General features: G+C 35.4%; 1 protein-coding gene across 1 annotated transcript in view; it reads left to right on the top strand.

Annotated features, from left to right (window-relative positions):
* Positions 1 to 18,782, top strand: part of LOC107194203 (sodium- and chloride-dependent glycine transporter 1-like) — a 79,170-nt gene that overhangs the window by 23,253 nt on the left and 37,135 nt on the right. Inside the window, exons 5-6 of the mRNA XM_015583792.1 lie at positions 2,384 to 2,577; positions 9,551 to 9,731. Of these exons, the coding sequence (XP_015439278.1) occupies positions 2,384 to 2,577; positions 9,551 to 9,731 (375 nt within the window). The remainder of the gene's footprint in view (positions 1 to 2,383; positions 2,578 to 9,550; positions 9,732 to 18,782) is intronic.

Raw genomic sequence — 18,782 nt, 5'->3', positions numbered from 1 at the left:
GAGCGTCGTCTGTATACATTTTATCGTTTTAAATGTCCAGTGTTAAACGCGTTGTCAAAAGTTATTTAAAGGTTTATGACGACCAATGTCAACAAAAATTCAGAAAATACAGATGATTTGAATCTTTTTGGAAATTGTTTATTAATTGTTATTTCATTCTTCCTGCATTATTTGAGTAACTAACTCTAAATTAATATGAATGCTCACTTGTAATTTCGAAAATTAAAAAATGTAATTGTTAATTTAATGAACTAATAAAATATTAATTGTAATTATTAGCTAGTTAGTAGATTGAATTCTATTCAACACTGTTCGTAACTGAAAAATAAAAAAATTCTATTTAACAAATTTATATTATACATTCAATATACTATTGAATCAAATTAAAATAATGTTACATAAAAGTTAATAATACCACGAGGTTTAATATATAAGTTTATACATAAAGTTTAAAAAATTGCATAAAAATTGAAACATACTGCATAAAAGTTACTAATGAAAGCCAGACAAATATCTTATCACTCGTTAATACTTAAACTATTACTCAAATAAGTTTCAGCCGTAATCAGATGACGAAAGGATATTATCATTTTTTCACAACTTTGACACTATAATGTCTCAAAACGCAGCGTGTCCAAGGTGCCAGATTTAATCTTTTATAGTTTTCAGTATACAATCATTAAAGTGTTACGAATGAACTAAGGAGATTCTGCCGGTGGAAATAAGTCCAAATACGACATCATTCGGACTATTTTCAATAATATATCATTGTTATCCGCAACATTACGTATGAGTAAAAATTGTTCAATCACAATCGAATTTGGACACATTTTCGTCGCGAGAATCTCTTCAATTCATTCATGACATTTTCATTAATATATATTGAAAATTGTAAAAGTTTAAATTTTCATTCGAACGTGATTCCTTATCTCATCTACGTTTGTTTACATTGTATGCAGACTGTCGGTCGCTGACCTTTGACGTTCGAGCTGGCTGGCTGGCCAAAGTTATTTGAGGATTTATTCAAAGCCTTCGAATGGAAGATACAAATAAAAGATTAAAATATCATCGACGCCCTGAATAAAACGCCCCCAATAAAAGAAGTATCTTTTATTCGTCGGATAATTCTCGTCGAATAAAGATACTCTTTTTATTCAAGCTTCGAATAACGAATAAAATTTTTTTATCTTTTATTCATTATTCAAAATTTTTATTTAGATACAAATTTTGCCCATCTCTGCATGGGATTCTTCAAAGTGTTGAAGTGCTTGAAATATCTGTAAGTCTTGAAAAATCTGAAAATATTTGAACGTCTTCAGTCTTGTCGAATATTGAATGTGCATGCAGGATATTAATAAAAATGTAGGTCACTTTCACATGGTGGATTCTAAATGCCAACCTAAGACGAAAATCAGTAATGACGAATCTGGGTCCGAGGGTTTGTTTTTGAGTTATTAATTGTTGAAAATACGGGAACAATACTTGCGAAAAACGGCTAACGCGATGGATTATACTATGTACTTATAACAGTCGATTCCCAACTGATACACGGTATCGATCGATAGCCTAGCTAAATTTGGAATTAAATATAATTGGAATCAAATGAATTACACCGACACGACAAATAACTGCAGAGCGCGCCTCTCCAGTAGAATAACCCGCCGTGTCAGACGTATTTCCTCCATATTTTCAACAATTAATGAATTAATATTTCGGAAACGAAGCTTGGCACACAATTCCGTAATTCTTGATTGTCGTCTTATTGGTAGTTTTGCACATATTTATTAACACGACGCATAACCCATCGCGCCAAAGTATACCGCCCTTATTTTGCCCACCTGACCAATAATTTATAACTGGATAACGAAGTTTCGAATGCAATTTCGTCATTCTTGATTTTCTTCTTAGTTTGCCATGTATTATAGAATCCACTATGTAAAAGTGCTCCACACTTTTATTAATACCTTCTATACTTTGGAAAAAGATATGAGAGTAACATAATATGATTTTTACAATGATATTTACAATGAGTAACACTTATTTCAGTTCTTAGGAGATCGAGTCCTGTAATTTCTATCCATTATTTTTTCAAAACTAATTCTATATTTCGGTAATTTCCATGGTCAGTTTTTACTCTTCAGTGTTATTAATAGACGTAATCGCTGAACAGAAAAAGTCATTTCGATGTCCTACGAATTTGTCAAAACTAATTTAATATCTGGGTAACATTTCCTGTGAAGTACTGTTACAATCAAATACGATTTCTTTTTGTTTGCGTTTCTTTACTCGAGAGTCTTGATTGTTTGGTTGTCGACGATAAGAAAGTCGCGAAGAAAGGTAAAATATGTAATCGTAATCGGATATTATCGTTGATCGAATACAGCGACTATGTCCTCGGCCTTCGCGGAGCCACGTGGGAAAATTTCGGTGGCATAAGATGGGAATTGTTAGGATGTCTCACCCTCGCCTGGATAATCTGCTACCTGTGCCTGATTCGTGGTGTCAAGTCCGTCGGGAAAGTCGTCTACTTCACCGCCCTTTTCCCTTATGTCATGCTTACGGCGCTGCTGATACGAGGTAAGAGGGACCAGAAACGTTTCTCGTGTAATAGAAAATTCTTCGATCGATGTGATTAACACAGAATTACCGAAGATGGACGTGTATCTATTTCTATCACGTTGGTAAAGAAGACAGTTTCTGGAAAATATGCAAACCGACAAATTATCAAACTTGTTCGCTTATATATTCTAATAAAAGTTGCGAGGAATCTCAGAAAATGCACTGTTATCATGTTTTTGTCATTTTTATAAATTTTACTAACCAGTCGTTTTGATTGCTTTAGTAATTCTAGTGTTAAGAATCTCTTGTCGATATTAGAATGCTACTATTTTTCAATAAATAGGACTATTGTATCTGTTGTTATTTATCAAACTGAATAGTTTCCTTTGGTTAATTTTACAATAGCACCAGGCTCTTGTATAGCTAATTTTTTTTAGAACTGGAGTTTGCAATCTCTTGCACGCTGCTATAGTTGTATGATATGCTTTTTTGTTTTACCTGTATGGCCTTCGTACAAACGCATAAAATACAACAGGAGTTAGGAAAATACAGCTAAAATGTGAAATGTTCCTTTTGTATATATTCTACGTACACCTTTTCATTCAATTTTCGTCGTGGTACTTTTGTCGATATTATTTATATATAAATATCACTTACTGTTTTCTATAACAATTTAATGTTTCCACTTTTGATGAGATAAAGTTATAGAAATCAATGAAGACATTTCGTGTAAAAAGTATTAATAAATACCCGTGAAATATTTCACAGATTTGTATTATCATATAAGTGTCTAGACATTTCTAGACGGTACTGTACGTAGATAGTATACCCTCTGGTCTATATGAAATTGTCAATTTAAACGTACGAAGGTTTAGAAACCTTTGTTCGCAATAACATATTTTGTATTGAATTTATTGAAAATTAATCCTTTGCACTCCACTGCCGCCGCTACAGCGAAATGCCTCATTTGCAGTGCAACCCAACGTACGCCACATGATATAATCTATAACATAAAATATAAAATTACTATAATATTATAAGTAGACTGCAGATTTATATGCACGTAAAAGATGCAGAAAGCATATGAAAATTATGCACGAAAAATATGCAAAATGTATTAGTTATGCACAAAGTCTTTCAGGTTTTTCCGGCGAGGTAGATAGTGTTGTATTCTATGTAGGCAGTAAGGCAGTCTGACCACGAGTAAATATAAGCAAAATTGCACAGTATGAAGAGAGCCATCCGATAGCGCTAATAGGATTTTTGTAGGTGGAGGTACTTTGGATATTTCAAGGTCACCTCCATTTTTTTAAATGGATCGGTATATTATATATATATATATATATATATATATGAACAATACCATTGCAGTTATTTAGGTACATTGTATGTTGCATTACAATAAATTACACTCATCTTATCCATATTTTCAGTCGTTAATTGGCGATGTTATAATTTATATATTAATATCTCGGAAACTAAGTAACTCCACCCCTTATATATATATAGGAAAAAGTTGTTCAAAATGTTGAATTTTGAAACATATCCAAAAATGATCGAAATCGGATTGTAGGCAGCTTTTCTGCAGATTGACCAAAATTAGTTTATTATATATATACCGCACTTACACGCTTTATTTTTTAATTGCATAATATAGTTCAGATACAGCGACAACATCGATCAATCGATCAACACACCAATAAACAGTCTTGAAGACATTGATTACATGTCAATCTTAGTTTACACTCTACACAGCTACCAATCATAACCAGAATATACATATGTATGAATCATAACTTATGATGCTGGCAGTTTACCACATGGTGAACTGATTCAAACAAAATAAATATTCTAGGTAAAAACGGCATATGTAATATGTTATTCCATATGTTTTTACACAAATATGCAAAGCATATGCAGCATGCAAAATATGCAAAACAAAATATACATTTTTAAAATACACAAATGACATAATAACTTCCTATCCAACTCCCACATCTTTATCTTTTTTTCATAAAGATATGCATTTGCATAAATATCCGCAGTCTAATTATAAGAATAATAATATCGTCTTCATTTAAAATTCATAGGCACAAAACAAATTATATGCTAGTGAATGAGATAAAAAAACAAAACGATGGTACATACATGTATGTAGGTTTTATTTGTATTATAATACAAAAATAAAAGTAATAATAATATAAATGTTGAAATAATATAAGGAAAAGAACAAAACGGTGACACTAGGCAAACCGTACAACAACCGTAACACACGTCTCTCGCATACCAATTCGTCTCCAAACGTACAACGTACTGCCCTTTCTTCAAGCGCAAAATCACTGCCGATTTCAAACTCAGGTGCCCGTTGACCTTACATACACTCACACATTCCACTCCTCGACGGCTGTCACGCGATGACAGTGTTTATATCTTTTGTCTTTACTCGGCATCGCGCAATTTCAAATTAACTGCTCCGCGAGCACACGCACGCACACGCCACTCAACCCACACCCGTCGCACTCACACTACGCTTAACTGCTCAGCGAGCACACACACGCACACGCACCCTCATGCTCACACCCGTGGCACTCACACTACATGTATGAAATAGTACTTACATATAAATGCATAAAAGGTAATGCACAGTTATATAGCCTTTAAATCTAATCCTAATAATAACAAATAATTAATTAACAGTGAAATAAAATCCTGTAAAATAAAAACTGAAAGATATAAAATACAAATCAATGAAATAGTAATAAATATAAATAAAAAAATCAAATGTAAGAAGCACAATAATAAGACGATATAAAAATACCTGTGTTTATATTTATATCCATGTGTTGTTGTAGTGTAACAGCATTGTATTCACCACTGCCTGGTGGATAAAAGTAGAATTAAGGATATACAAACCAAATCTCCTCGAGGTTCGAAGGAACAAACAAGGTATTATGAAATAATAAGAATATAAAAGGAATTAACACATAAATGTTTATGATTTTTCTTTTTAAAACAATAATTTTGGTATTTACAATTTTCACTGCAAAAGTGTACTGGAGTTATCGGCCAATCGTGTTAATATATGCTCAGAGTGCAATTGTTAGTTTTGATAAATGCAATTTAATTGTAAATTAATATTACATAAAGGATTACGGGAATCATATTTCGAGCTCATATATTTATTTAACATATTCGTAACCGGCAACGTAGTCCTACGTCATTTTAAAATCTTTAGCTGAGTACTGATAACGTAGTTCTACGTCATTTCAAAAGTTTGTAGCATTCATCACCCATTTCTCTTTAGCAAGATGATTATTATCTTGATTTTAAATTTTTGTTAGGTTAGATATTCTCTTTATATAATAACTAGCTGAAGCTATTCTTTAAAAACGTGAATTGTAGTTCGTTATACTTTTAAATAAAAGAACCCTGCGGTATTCAGCTATAGAATTTTGAAAATTGTACGCGGTATTCAGCTATATGTCTCGCCTCAAAACCGCCGCGCCGGCTGCTGAATATGTTAATAAAAATGGAGTCGAAATCGACTTCCAAAATATTTATGAAACATGTTGTCGTTACTTTCAAACAAATTCCTTAAATATGATTGATAGTGAATTACAAAAGTAATAAAGTAATATTCGAAAGCAATAAGCACCATCCCAAATTATAATAAACCGTTTAATTTGCGGAATATTTCATGAAATACCTCGATTTGTTAATTGTCAACTTATTGGTGCTCCGCTCTATCAGAATGTATTAAATAATTAAACAGGTTGTCCGTGTGCAGTATTGAACTTGTGGTCATGAGTTAAAAATCGAAATGAGAATTTCACTGTTTGTCGCATGAAAATACAAAATTTGTGTTTACATACGCGGTATCTATATATTATTAACTAAATAACCGGTCGGAATTCAAATCATTCATAACATGCTCTGGGCTAATGTTATGAGCCACCTAAATTTGTTATGAAACTTTATTTATGCAGAATCTCGATTAATTTGATTTCTAGTCCGCTGTGAAATACGTTGCCCTGTAGTTTCGCTATAGGAAGGTATTATACGCGACCGAAAATCACATGTCCGTGGCCGAGTATTTTCGCGTATTTATGGTGGCTTGTATCGCGAATCCCGTCAAGAAACGGCGAACTGAAGTGTATAATTCTATCGAAGGCTCTTCTAACTTAATCATACGGTAAGGTATGTAGCGAATTGTATAAATCATAACTGTATAACTTGTATAACAGAATTTCCATGCTATTTATAACTTATTTACTAATAACAAATCCTTATGTTTTTCCAAATGTCGCCATTTCTGTTGGGAACTGTGGAAAAATTATTTATACTTATGTAAATGAGAGACATTAGCTTTTATACGCACTAAAAGAAGGTAGTTTCTTCCGTATTGTGCAAATAAATGTGCAAAATTTTCTTTGCAACAGTAATCTTCATCGTTCAAATTGTAACTGCGGATTTCTTCTATTTATAGCCTATGCAGCTCTGTGCAATGCAGTAAAAAACAAAACTTTCAGCAAATGCAACGAGTTTTCTATTTTGTTTGTAATCCGATGGGATACTTAAGAGAAGAAAGAAATTCCTACTTCTGCTCTTGTCTTTATGAATTATGTTATAAAATGTCATTTTGCATAAAAATCCGCAGTCAATTCATATTAAAGTTAACGTTTCTGTCCAAATCTATTCGGAGAATTATGTTATAATCATTAAAGAATACTTGCAAACTGCAAAATATTTTTCTTCTTTTTCAATATGTTAAATTATTATTAGAACTTCCGTAAAGCTTGAAATTTATTGCTATTAAACTGTAAATGTTAATGCAAACTTTCATTTACACAAATCACTTGACGACTAGCATTAAATAAAAATTTACTTTGTGCATTAAAAATTTCAATATGTCAAAAATAAAGAGTATACAGCATTGATTTTATTTCTTATCGTTAGTTACACCATGAAAAATGACTTTTAATCCTTATTAAAGTTGTGAATTTGATTTTAAATTTTCTTTAGCATCGAATATGACAGCTTATGAATGTTGAATTGCTCAAATCCGTGATTTTCAACTTCCATTGAGGTCACCGAACCCACGATCACTTGGTTTCGTTCGGTGTGGTCACTTGAAAAATGAAGTTCATCAATAGGTGCTCGGTGGAGCGGACAGTCTGAAAATCAGGATTATCCAACCGTATCGTCCTATTCTCCGTGAAACCTTTGAGATAGCAGAAAGATCGCTTTCCAATCGGGCGGATTATTGCATCGAACCCCAAGCATATCTCGATATCACGTATTAGTTATGGATTGGCTCCCACTTATCGGTAACGCAATTCTTTAATGGTCACACATTGCTATTGTCTTTCAAACAAACGTATGTATATTATGATTCAATGTAAAATAAATTAGAAGTAATTTCCATATGTTAACTTGATCTGATAACTTGATCTTATGAAATTATATTTCTGTAACTTTAGGTTAGAAGTGAAACTATTCTTTTCAATTTAGGTACGCAAAAAAGTTGAAATGTAAGCTTGTGTACGACTGTCCATGTCATGTGTTATATGTATGTAAGTCAAAAGCAACATACAGTTTAAAACTTCCAATTCATGTTATTAAGCGGGTGTGATTGTGATTTGTTAATAAGAGTTTAAAAAGAGTAGGTACCTACGTCGAGCACATCTGTGACTTTACATTATCTTTACCAAATTTGGCAAGTAAGAAAGAAAGACAAAGAGACTTTTACTGTTATAGTGCATTTTAGATGCTGCTTTTGATAAAGAATTGGTACACAAATGGAGAGTGGTGGTTATAAGTGGTTTATGCGTTAAGAAATGTTGAATTTTTAACGATGTTTACTTTATACACAATAGAAAGCTTCAAATGACAGGAATTTAAAGAAGATTTTGCTCTGATAGATTAAACAATTAAAAAAAAAATCAAATCTTGCGTTTAAAGTCGATAGGAATGCACAGACCTTTCACAAAGAATGCTACCAGGAGTTTTTTCGAAATCGTTTGCAGCCGTGAATTCATCGATAATGTAAATATAATGAACGTGACTGTGATTAAAAGTGCGTCGAAGAGTCACTTCATATTCTGAAAACTGTCCGTTACGTATGCATTACATTATTTACTTTACTCCCACTTTTAATATGAAATGATATTAAATCGATTATTTCATGGCAGTCCTTCATACGAACAGAGAATATTAAAAATATCGGAAAATTGAACAGAACATTCTTAAAGTCTTCAACTTTCGATTGCTACCAAAATATTGCAAGATCGACGATACAATTATGGAAAAAGAAACATTATACAAATTTCTATTTATCACGAGCCCTATGGAACTTTAGTTGATACTGAGAAGTTAATCATTTCTTATTTAGTTACAAAAAATCATATTTGAACGATATATGTTAACGATCAAATAACACTAAAAATTAATATCAAAGTATGCAGACTTAGGTTCAATGCATAGTATCTTCTACGCATGTCTGCTATGAATGTGAACGTTACTTGTTTTCCTTTGGCTTGTTCGACGAACTTTCTAATTTTTTTTCTTAAAACTTAAAAAAAAATTAAATTCTTTTACAATAAGGAAAAAAATGTTTGTTTTTTCCATTTATTTGTAATTTTTTTTCCATTTCAGTATTTTGAAATGGCTTAAAATATTAATCATTCAAATTAAATTGGTAAAATTGGTTCAAAAGTGCAAAGCACCATATGGAGCATCAGCTAGATACGACACCAAACACGTGAGCTACCTTCAAAAATGAACCCACTTAGATGTGCTTTAGGGGACAAAAAACAAAAAATTTATAATATTGGTTATTGCAATAAATTGACTGTATTAATACAATCTATTAAATAATTCATAGAGAATCCAGCTGACTTAAGCGACTAGAATCATTTAAGTAACATGTATCCCTGTTGAAACTTGAAACTTGAAGAATGTTTCAAAGCCCCAAACAAATACCTTGTTGCAGGTGTCACGCTGGAGGGGTCTAAGGAAGGTTCTCTCTGGTTCATCACACCCGATTGGTCGACATTGTGGCAAGCTAACGTATGGGCGGATGCTGCTTCTCAAGTTTTCTATTCACTCGGCATCGGTTGCGGTTCACTAGTCACACTCTCCAGTTACAGTAATTTCAGGAACAACTGTCACAGGTGAGCGTACGGAATTTAATAGTTATAATTAAACTGCTGATTTCATGCATTTATACGATATTAAAGCATGTGAAATACAGTAAAATACAACAATTCGATGGAGTTCAATACATGTTTTATTTTATTTTTATCTCACTGAAATCCTTAAGAGAAGAAAGAATTTTCTATTTTTACTCCTGTCTTTATAAATTATTTCATAGAATCATGGTTTGCATAAAGGTTCACGGTCTAGTTATAATGTATTGATACACATTGTACATTCTTTTCTCAAATGTTAGAACTTGTTAACGTTCAATTTTTTATCCTCAATTCTTTAAAACGTTCTTATGTCCCATAATTATGTGAGAAAATGTAGTGTCTCATTAATCATTTAAACTTCCAGTTTTCGTTCCTTTGTTGTCTTTTTTTCAGTCAGATTTGGCTTCAGAATACGATTCTACGATCGCTTGATAAGTTGACGTCCCGCTTCTGTTTATTTCTCATTTTTTGTCATTGTTTGACTAAAAAATGGCTTACTGTGAAATAGCTTCATAATACAAATGAGAATAGTTTTTCAATAAGCACAACGCAAGTATAAGAGAGAAATATTGTATACAGGGTGTTCGACTACTAGTGGGACAAAATTTAAAGGGTGACTCTTTGAGGCAAAATAAGATGAAAATCGAGAATAACGAAATAGCGACGAATGCTTCGTTTATTACTTATAAGCGTTTAAAAATTGACCCAACTCATGGCAATCCGTGCGCACGGAATGTCAGCGGATCACGGCTCATCAGGGGCGTACAGTCACTTTAAAGACTCAACGACGTGCAGGAAAAGTCGGTAGAACAGCTGTCTACTTATCCCGCAGAAGATGTGGATAACTTGTGACCGTGGTATTTGAGTCGAATCCACTTGTATTGCATTAACTCTGATTACTCGATAAAATTCGCAAGAAATGTAAATATCTTCTTACGAACATTATCGAGTAGAGGGGGGTAATGCCACCTCTAGTTGTCACGTACAACAATTGTCCTGACCACGACACACACTACACGATTGTCCCATTTTCAAAAAATGTTCACACACACTGCAAGATAGTTCCGTCCGCGAAAAATGTTCACACACTGCGCGATTAATTAGACCCGCGAGCGGTTCCTCCGTTGCGTTTAACACTCTACACGTTACACAAAATTAACACTCAAAATAATTAATTTATAACTATGTATCACTAATTTTTAACCTACACTAATTAATTTATAACAACTATTTACACTAATTTTTAACCTGCAATAATTAATAAAACCTACAATATTTAATAAAACATACAATATTTAATTAAATCTGCAATACTTAATAAAACCTGCAACAATTAATAAAGTCTACAATATGTAATAAACCTACAATAATTAAGAAAATCTACAATACTTAATAAAATCTGCAATAATTAATTTGCACTATTTATAACAACGACGTACGCGACACTACTAAATAATCACTACGTAATCGCTAAATAAACTAAAACTTAGCTTTCCGAAAATGAACTCTATTTGTTCCAAGAATGCAAAGGGCACCGTTCGGGAAGGACAACTGATATTGTTGAACTGATCCTCCCTCGTTAGGATCGATGTGGCGTAATAGCTCGATCCCCACTCTTTCATGGTCAATACTTTTTGGGAAAGAAAAGCTGCATGGGAAAATGGAGGTCCCGTTTCTCTTCGCATATTCTTAGAGCTACATCTGTATTTTTTGTTCATACACCACTTGGCACGTTGTCGAGGGTGTGCAAAGTCTGGACATTATAAAACTGTCTCTTGTCTTCTGCAGTGCGACCACCCGGATTGCCTGCAACGTGTTGCTGCTTGTGATGGGTAACCGAGCAGTTCGAGCTACTCGAAGGAGCTCGGGTGACAAGTTTATGATCTCAGCGGAGACCCGAGGCTCTGACACACGAAGGCGAAGGATGTTATCTGGCCGCCGGCAACCGACCTTCGAGTTACAATGTAACACACGGAACGAGTCACCCATGAAACAAATTTAAACTTTTACTCCTTTCAGTGTACTTGCTTAAAAATGTTACGAATAAATGTAGGAGATTCTCTTGATGAAAATAAGTCCAAACCTGGCATAAATAGAACTATATTTAATAACGTTACTTTTTTATGGAAGAAATGTGAAACAAATCAGTTTTTCATTGTTCTAACTACGACGCACTGCACCAAAAAATCTGAAAAATTGCAAGGAAAACAATTTTTATTCATACGTTATGTCGCGATACGAATTCTATGTTATTAAATATAGACCGATCTATGTCGGGTTTGATCAAGAGAATTTCCTACATTTATGCATAACATTTTTAAGAAAATACACTGAAAGGAGTGAAAGTTTAAATTTTGTTTCATGGGTGATTCATTCCGAATATTACATTGTAACCCGAGGGTCGGTTGCCGGCGGCCAGATAACATCCTTCGCCTTCGCGTGCCAGAGCCACGCGCTGAGATCACAAACCTGTCACCCGAGCTCCTTCGAGTAGCTCGAACTGCTCAGTTACCCATCACTAGTTGCTGCCATCGACAAAGACCTTGCCCATTGTGTTTTCGGCCGTCCCTTTTGACATAACTTGTAAAAAGAACTTTCAACGCCGAATGCTAACTCCATGTTAGAAACGGTTCATATTACACAGAATGTATGTGTTTAACAGTTTTCTTTATTTTATTGTATGCAGTTTCTTCATGCATCTTAATGCAGATGCGACAAATTTCTTCTTAGTTTCATTCTAATATCATTATACGTTTTGTATGATCCATGTTAATTGCATATTATTCTTTTGCGGACACAAGAACCTCAAACCTATAACAAATATTTATAATTAAGTAAGTTGGTGATGCATGATGGGGTCAAACATGTAGGAAAGAATTTCAAAACATTCCTTTTTCTCTTTAAACTTTTCTTCGTCCGTATGTCAAGGAATGACCAATCTTTACAAGAAGCGTCTATTTTGTTGTAGCTTTCAATTGCTTTGTAAATTGAATTTCACAAAAAAACTAATACACTGGTCAAAACATATCGAGGATCATGTATTGCAATTGCTATGCACGCCAGCACCATATATAATTTTCGGGGCCGTCTTTACAAATATATTTATTTATGACTATAAATATAAATTTGTTTATGATTATAATTTATCGAATCTATAGCATTTTCTTCCTTTCTTTCACTTATTGCGGTAACAATCGTGAACAATCGCAGCGTGGCGCGCGGCCACAATCCCGTCCACATTCAAGCAACATGTAACAGAAAAGTAGGCTGGTAACTCTTTAAAAATTAATTTTTTATATGCCCGGCATAAATATATAATTTTCTTTGTTTTAACACAGTACTTAATGTTCGGGTAGGCATGATAACAAATAGACATTCCTTATGATATTTTCTACGATGCGCGTCAGAATGCTCGTGTTCGATTTAACGTTGCACGAAGTCGTTAGCTGTGCGTTGATCCATTAATATCGACCCTTTCAAGAGTGTTCTACAATGCGCGTTGCAAGTATGTGGACCTGTCTTTAGGCCCGTAAAGCTTAAAATATATTCATAGCTATATATAATATACACTGCGCGTCAAAATTAAGGGACCACTAAAATTTGCCCGAAATATTAGTCATTTTCAAATGACTATATTTCCGCGAAAAATAGTTATAAAAAATATTGTAAAGGACCATTTTGTAGCCTGATGTTTCTAGTTTTTGAGTAAGGAATTCAAAAATTATTTTCATCTCGCTTGTTCCTTTTTTTTAAGATGAAGCGCATCAAGCGAATGTTAAAAACTGTTGGTCAAACTTGAGAGGATGCTTGGGCCATACAAAATTTTTTCTGGTTATCCCAATGGAATACTTTTAAAGATCAAAGTTTAATTTCGTTTTTTTTAACTTTGTTGTACAATTGTTATTGGCCAAGTTATTCGTCATCATATAAGAAAAGGTACTTTCCACTTTGAGCGTCTGTAACTTGCGAACGCATGATCGTATAGAAAATTCCAAAAGAATTTTGGAAAGCTGAGAGATTTCTCTTTAAAGGTCTTTAAAGGTCTAAGTGTGTAATTTCTATATTAGGATTTTGCCGTTTTACGCACGAAATAAAACCTCCTTTATTGCCCATCATTGCCTCAGCACCATCCGTGCAAATACTAGTACAATTACTCCATGGAATATCATAGGTTTTGAAAAAATCATCTGTTACTACGAAAATTTCCTTGCCGGTAGTTCGCTTTGGAAGCTCTTTACAAAATAAATAGTTTTCTATTATGGTGCCCTCATTAACGAAACGTACAATAGCTATCAGTTGTGCTCAATTTTTAATGTCTGTTGATTCATCAATTTGAAGTGCAAACTTCTGAGCAGTTTTCAGTTTTGCAATTAGTATTCCTAAAATATCGCCCGATATATCATTGATACGTTTTTTAACAGTATCAGCTGACAACGGTATTTTTTTCACTTCATTAACTTCTCTAGGCCCAAGCATGGATTTAACAATTTCTATGCATGCTGGTTTAACGAGTGTCTCACCAATAGTATGTGTTTTTTCTGACGTGCAATTAATCTTGCAACATGGTAACTAGCTTCTAAGGCTTTATTAAAAACTGTGACTGACGATAACTGTTCCGTCGTAGACCCGAAATGACGGCTTTAAAGTCGGACGATACTGTTATTTTTGATTATTTTATTTCCTTCGTTCAGGCAGTTTATACATTTTCGAGACCGGCCCCTTGCAATTTCAATTTCGTTGACAAAAGGGAATAAGAGACAAAAGACTCGAACATTTGGTCTGCAGTCCGCCACATGCGCTCGGTAACTTGGGACCCATCCGCGCCGGGCCTTACCGGGGCGCGCTGACTCGCAAACAATACAGCTATAAACCCTACCGTTGAGAGACTCGAAAATTCGTCGTGGTCAAGTCGCACGGTGACCACATGCGCGATATTTTTCTGGCGTCCGCTTCGCCCCGAAGGAGAGTTTTTCCACCTCCAGGTTACTTGGAAAACCCCAGGAATTTGCCTTCCTCTTCAGGGCATAACTAATAAGGAGACCAAAGAGGGACATCACACGAAACTCGACAATTATTCGTATTCATTCACTCGCAAATACTCGTTTCGATAAGAACACTCGTATCGACAATCACGCATTCGTTTCGACAAGAGTCACACGGACTCAAATATTCGGACTCGAACAATCATTCGTATTCGAACACTCGTATTCGAGCAGTCTTTCGGACTCCAACCATTCGTCGCAACTCTCGTATCGACAAGTCACGATTATAAACTCGCGAATCATCAGCTCCACCAGTCGAGCAATTATTTTGGTTATTCTCACTTAGAGAATATTGAAACAGTTGCCTAATATTAATTTGGCGGGCAACAGTCGCAACTGGACGCGTACTACGACGGTCGAGCCTGGAATTTACAACTCCAGGCGGATTCGAAAAAGAATCCGCGCGGACGGACGCGACAATAACAGTGATGACCTTTGTTTTCGCCTTTGATTTAACAGCCTAAAAAAAAGGATTTATCCTTCTTAGCGTAACTGGGACGGTTTGAATTTAGATGGCGAAGCAGTGGGTACCATTGCTCCGTTAGATAGCATTTCTCGCGAAAATGATGCATTCTATGTAGGTTCATTATCATTTGTTTGTGAATCCGAAAATTTTCCTGGTAAATACTTGTCCATATTTTTTAAGGGTATAATAAAAATATTACCTAAAAATGCGGTGTTCGGTGGGCCAACGTCTTCATTCTTTCACGTTCGGATGACGACTGACTAACGGTCATCGGTTCGGTAGATAGAACAACAGTGCATCGACACTCGGACACAAAGGTGCCGACACTCGAGCCACGCCCGCGACACGGAACGAGTGCGTTCGGAAGCACCTTCGGCGCTCACGTGTGTGAGTGAACACCCGCGCTGCTCTAGGGCGGGAGGGTTATTTGTCTCACGTGCGACAGCGAAATGCGAGTTTATACTCTCTGGTTACTTGGTTAGTCGTCGTTTCGATTGTGTTATTCACATTTATTTAAAATTAAAGACTGCTCAAATAAAAAAGAACATATTGGCGGAACACTCTGTTCAAACGACTAAATGTATTATTACCGATGCGCAAGATTATAAATTTAACTTGCCCGAAACAAATGCATTAGTGTACATTGCCGGTTATTTAATAAGAAAATGCTTAGAAAAACATAATTGCGAACAGCTTCGCATATACTTAAATAGTAATATCGCATTAAATTACGCACACGTCTATGCATTACGCGCGACGCAATACGTCCAACACTCACAGTACGTATATGTAATAAATGAATATACATACAATGTAACTACATGTTTTTGTTTTATGTATAATTTCGACTCAGAGAAATTACATATTGGCAAAAAGTTAGAGGAATATTTGACTTAGAGAAATTTCTAACTAATGTGGTGGTTAAAAAATTTAATTATTCTCGAAAAAATCGAAACGAAAAAAAGAAAAAGCACTAGTGTGCCACGGCACAGCGGTTGCGGATTCAGTTCAACGACCTGTATACTGTGACCTTGAAATGACTTTCGATTGAGAAATTTAGGTTCGATCAACATAAACATTAATACGGAGACTTATTTTATCTACATCAAATTAAATGTTCAATGTGTTGACCTTCAAATTTTCAAATCAATTCAATAACAGGGCACACACGTTGTCGCTACGAATAGGTCATTTTAAAGTCATAGTATCTGACGTCACTGATCCCGCCTTAATGTTAACTACAATACAGTGAAGTTGAAAGTACATAATGATATTTAAGAAAACATCAGTGACCTTCAAATATACTTGAAAATAACTCCAAACAAAAAGTTTATTCGTACCACCACTTTTTCTCCCTTAAACAACTTTTGTCTTCGACATATTTTTCTATCTTCAATCCTAAAAGAGATATTTAGGTATTCCTTTCTTGTGATTGACCCTGTATGACATGACGTTTCAATTTATCAAATTGTAATTTATCGACTTTGTTGTCGAATACGAACACAACATTTGGGTATAGTACACGTGTACAATCTATTTATCCAAACGAGTATCTGCGTCGCTCTCCGCCTCACAACCTATCCAATTAAAATGTTTCCGAGGGTAATAATACTTTCTTGTTTTGGCACGAAGGTGGTCGACGAACGGGTCGCATTAATATTCCCCCGAAACTCGCTAGCTTCTCTCCGTCGGCGGCACGAAAACACATCCAAAACGACGAAATTCCGGGAAACGAATTAACCATACCGAGTTTCTAATGATGTAATTCCCCTGCATAATGCTTAAACTACAGCTTCCGGGATTACCGGGGTATTTTCGACAGTAAACGCGTATACACGCTTCGAACCATCTGTCAGATATTTCATTTTGCACGACGTCGGTCGTAAGATAAGCCAGGGTGTGCCAGTCTCCTGGTCGCACGGTGTGTACGCTGGTTCAAAGGAACGATACCCCCGAACCCAGGTAGCGTTCACGTTCTCGAAATATTGCTCAAAGTCGTAATTAGCATTATTATCCGGAGGGAGACTGAAATCCCTCACAGCGATACAATTCGCTGCACGTTGCATCGCGTATAAATTATATCAGAGCGCGGCGCAAGTCGAATGAACAAACGGCCCCGTAGCATAATTCGTTGCGCGCGCACGCGCACCGACTGGCTAACTTTTACCATAGGCGGCTATGAATTGTTCTTCCGTGGGCCGTGAGCTGGCCGTGCGCTCTCACAAACAACGGGAACCGTGTATGTATACACGATGCACGAGAAAGACATTCGATTTCGTAGAATCCAACTTCTTCCTTGATAATTGCACAAATGAAGTTTTCACAGGTATAGTACTCGCGGGTAAACTTCACTACAGGGTGGTACTTAACTTCACTTCAGGTCTGGTCCTTAGAAGCACCAATAAACACCATACGTTGAAAGAACTAGAATTTGAAAAATTGTGCGATTGTGACAGACGCCGATGAAACAAACAAGATGGCTGTTCAAGTCACATTTTGTCAAATATCACACGATTTAGTTGTTTTCTCGTGAAAAGCGGACCAGACCACCCTGTACACTACTGTGATACTATCGTAGAAATCCGATTTTTGATCATTTATCACCTGTGGAAGGCGTAAGTTGGATTCTACGATTTGACGCGTCCAGACTCAGGAATATACAGTTGTATAGTTCAAGGATTCTCCACTAGCAGCGCTTATGATATTTGTCAGTCACTTTGGCCATGTTACTACCGAGCATTGATAAAACAGAGGGACTCGGTAAATGTAACCTTGCAACACGTGCTGGATCGTATCGATTGATTCGGAGTTGGCCCCAAAGGAGTTTCCCCCTTCAACTGCTACGCCGCCGTCATCGTTTCTGTTATTGTTGAACGAAATTTGTAAACATATTTCCGAAAAGGGAACCTTCGCACAACCAGAGATGGAATCGCGGGATCCTAAAGCTTCGTCGTTGTTCGACGACCGATTGCGACGAGCCATCGCGAAAGGCGTACTCATGTATAGATTGTTATCAGCGACGCTCATACACGAAATATTTATACGCTGATTAGCCGACGATTCGCGGGTAAACGAGACTTGTAAATGCATAAGCGGTGAACTCTAGTGTTTACTACAAGGCGATAATGCGCACGAGATGTCTTATAACAGCGGTCACTAAAGTAAACGAGTAATTAAATAACCATTTAGAGCCAATTTTTCGAACGAAAAATACTGATTACTTCCTTTCTTAAAGCAACTTTACACGAGCAGTTACAACCTAGACGGGCTTAATTTTCTTGTTCATTTGTTGAAATCTTCTACTCTTTTTTTACTTGTATACGAATCAGAAATCTATTGACTCCTAGTAAATTAATTTTATGTGTATAAAGATAGGATATTAGGAAATGATTACTTCCGATTTTGCAGCTCCGAAAATTGTTACACTAAGTTGATTTTTACATAAAATGGTATTTCACGTAAAAAATCGCTTTATGGGAGAAAGCTCGGCTCGGTGACGGGCCTCGGTGAGGCGAGATGTTATCT

This window comes from Dufourea novaeangliae, unplaced genomic scaffold (assembly GCF_001272555.1).
Source record: "Dufourea novaeangliae isolate 0120121106 unplaced genomic scaffold, ASM127255v1 scaffold37, whole genome shotgun sequence".
Taxonomy (NCBI): domain Eukaryota; kingdom Metazoa; phylum Arthropoda; class Insecta; order Hymenoptera; family Halictidae; genus Dufourea; species Dufourea novaeangliae.
The sequence above is the reverse complement of the archived record's forward strand: the minus strand, read 5'-3'. Positions and strand labels throughout refer to the sequence as shown.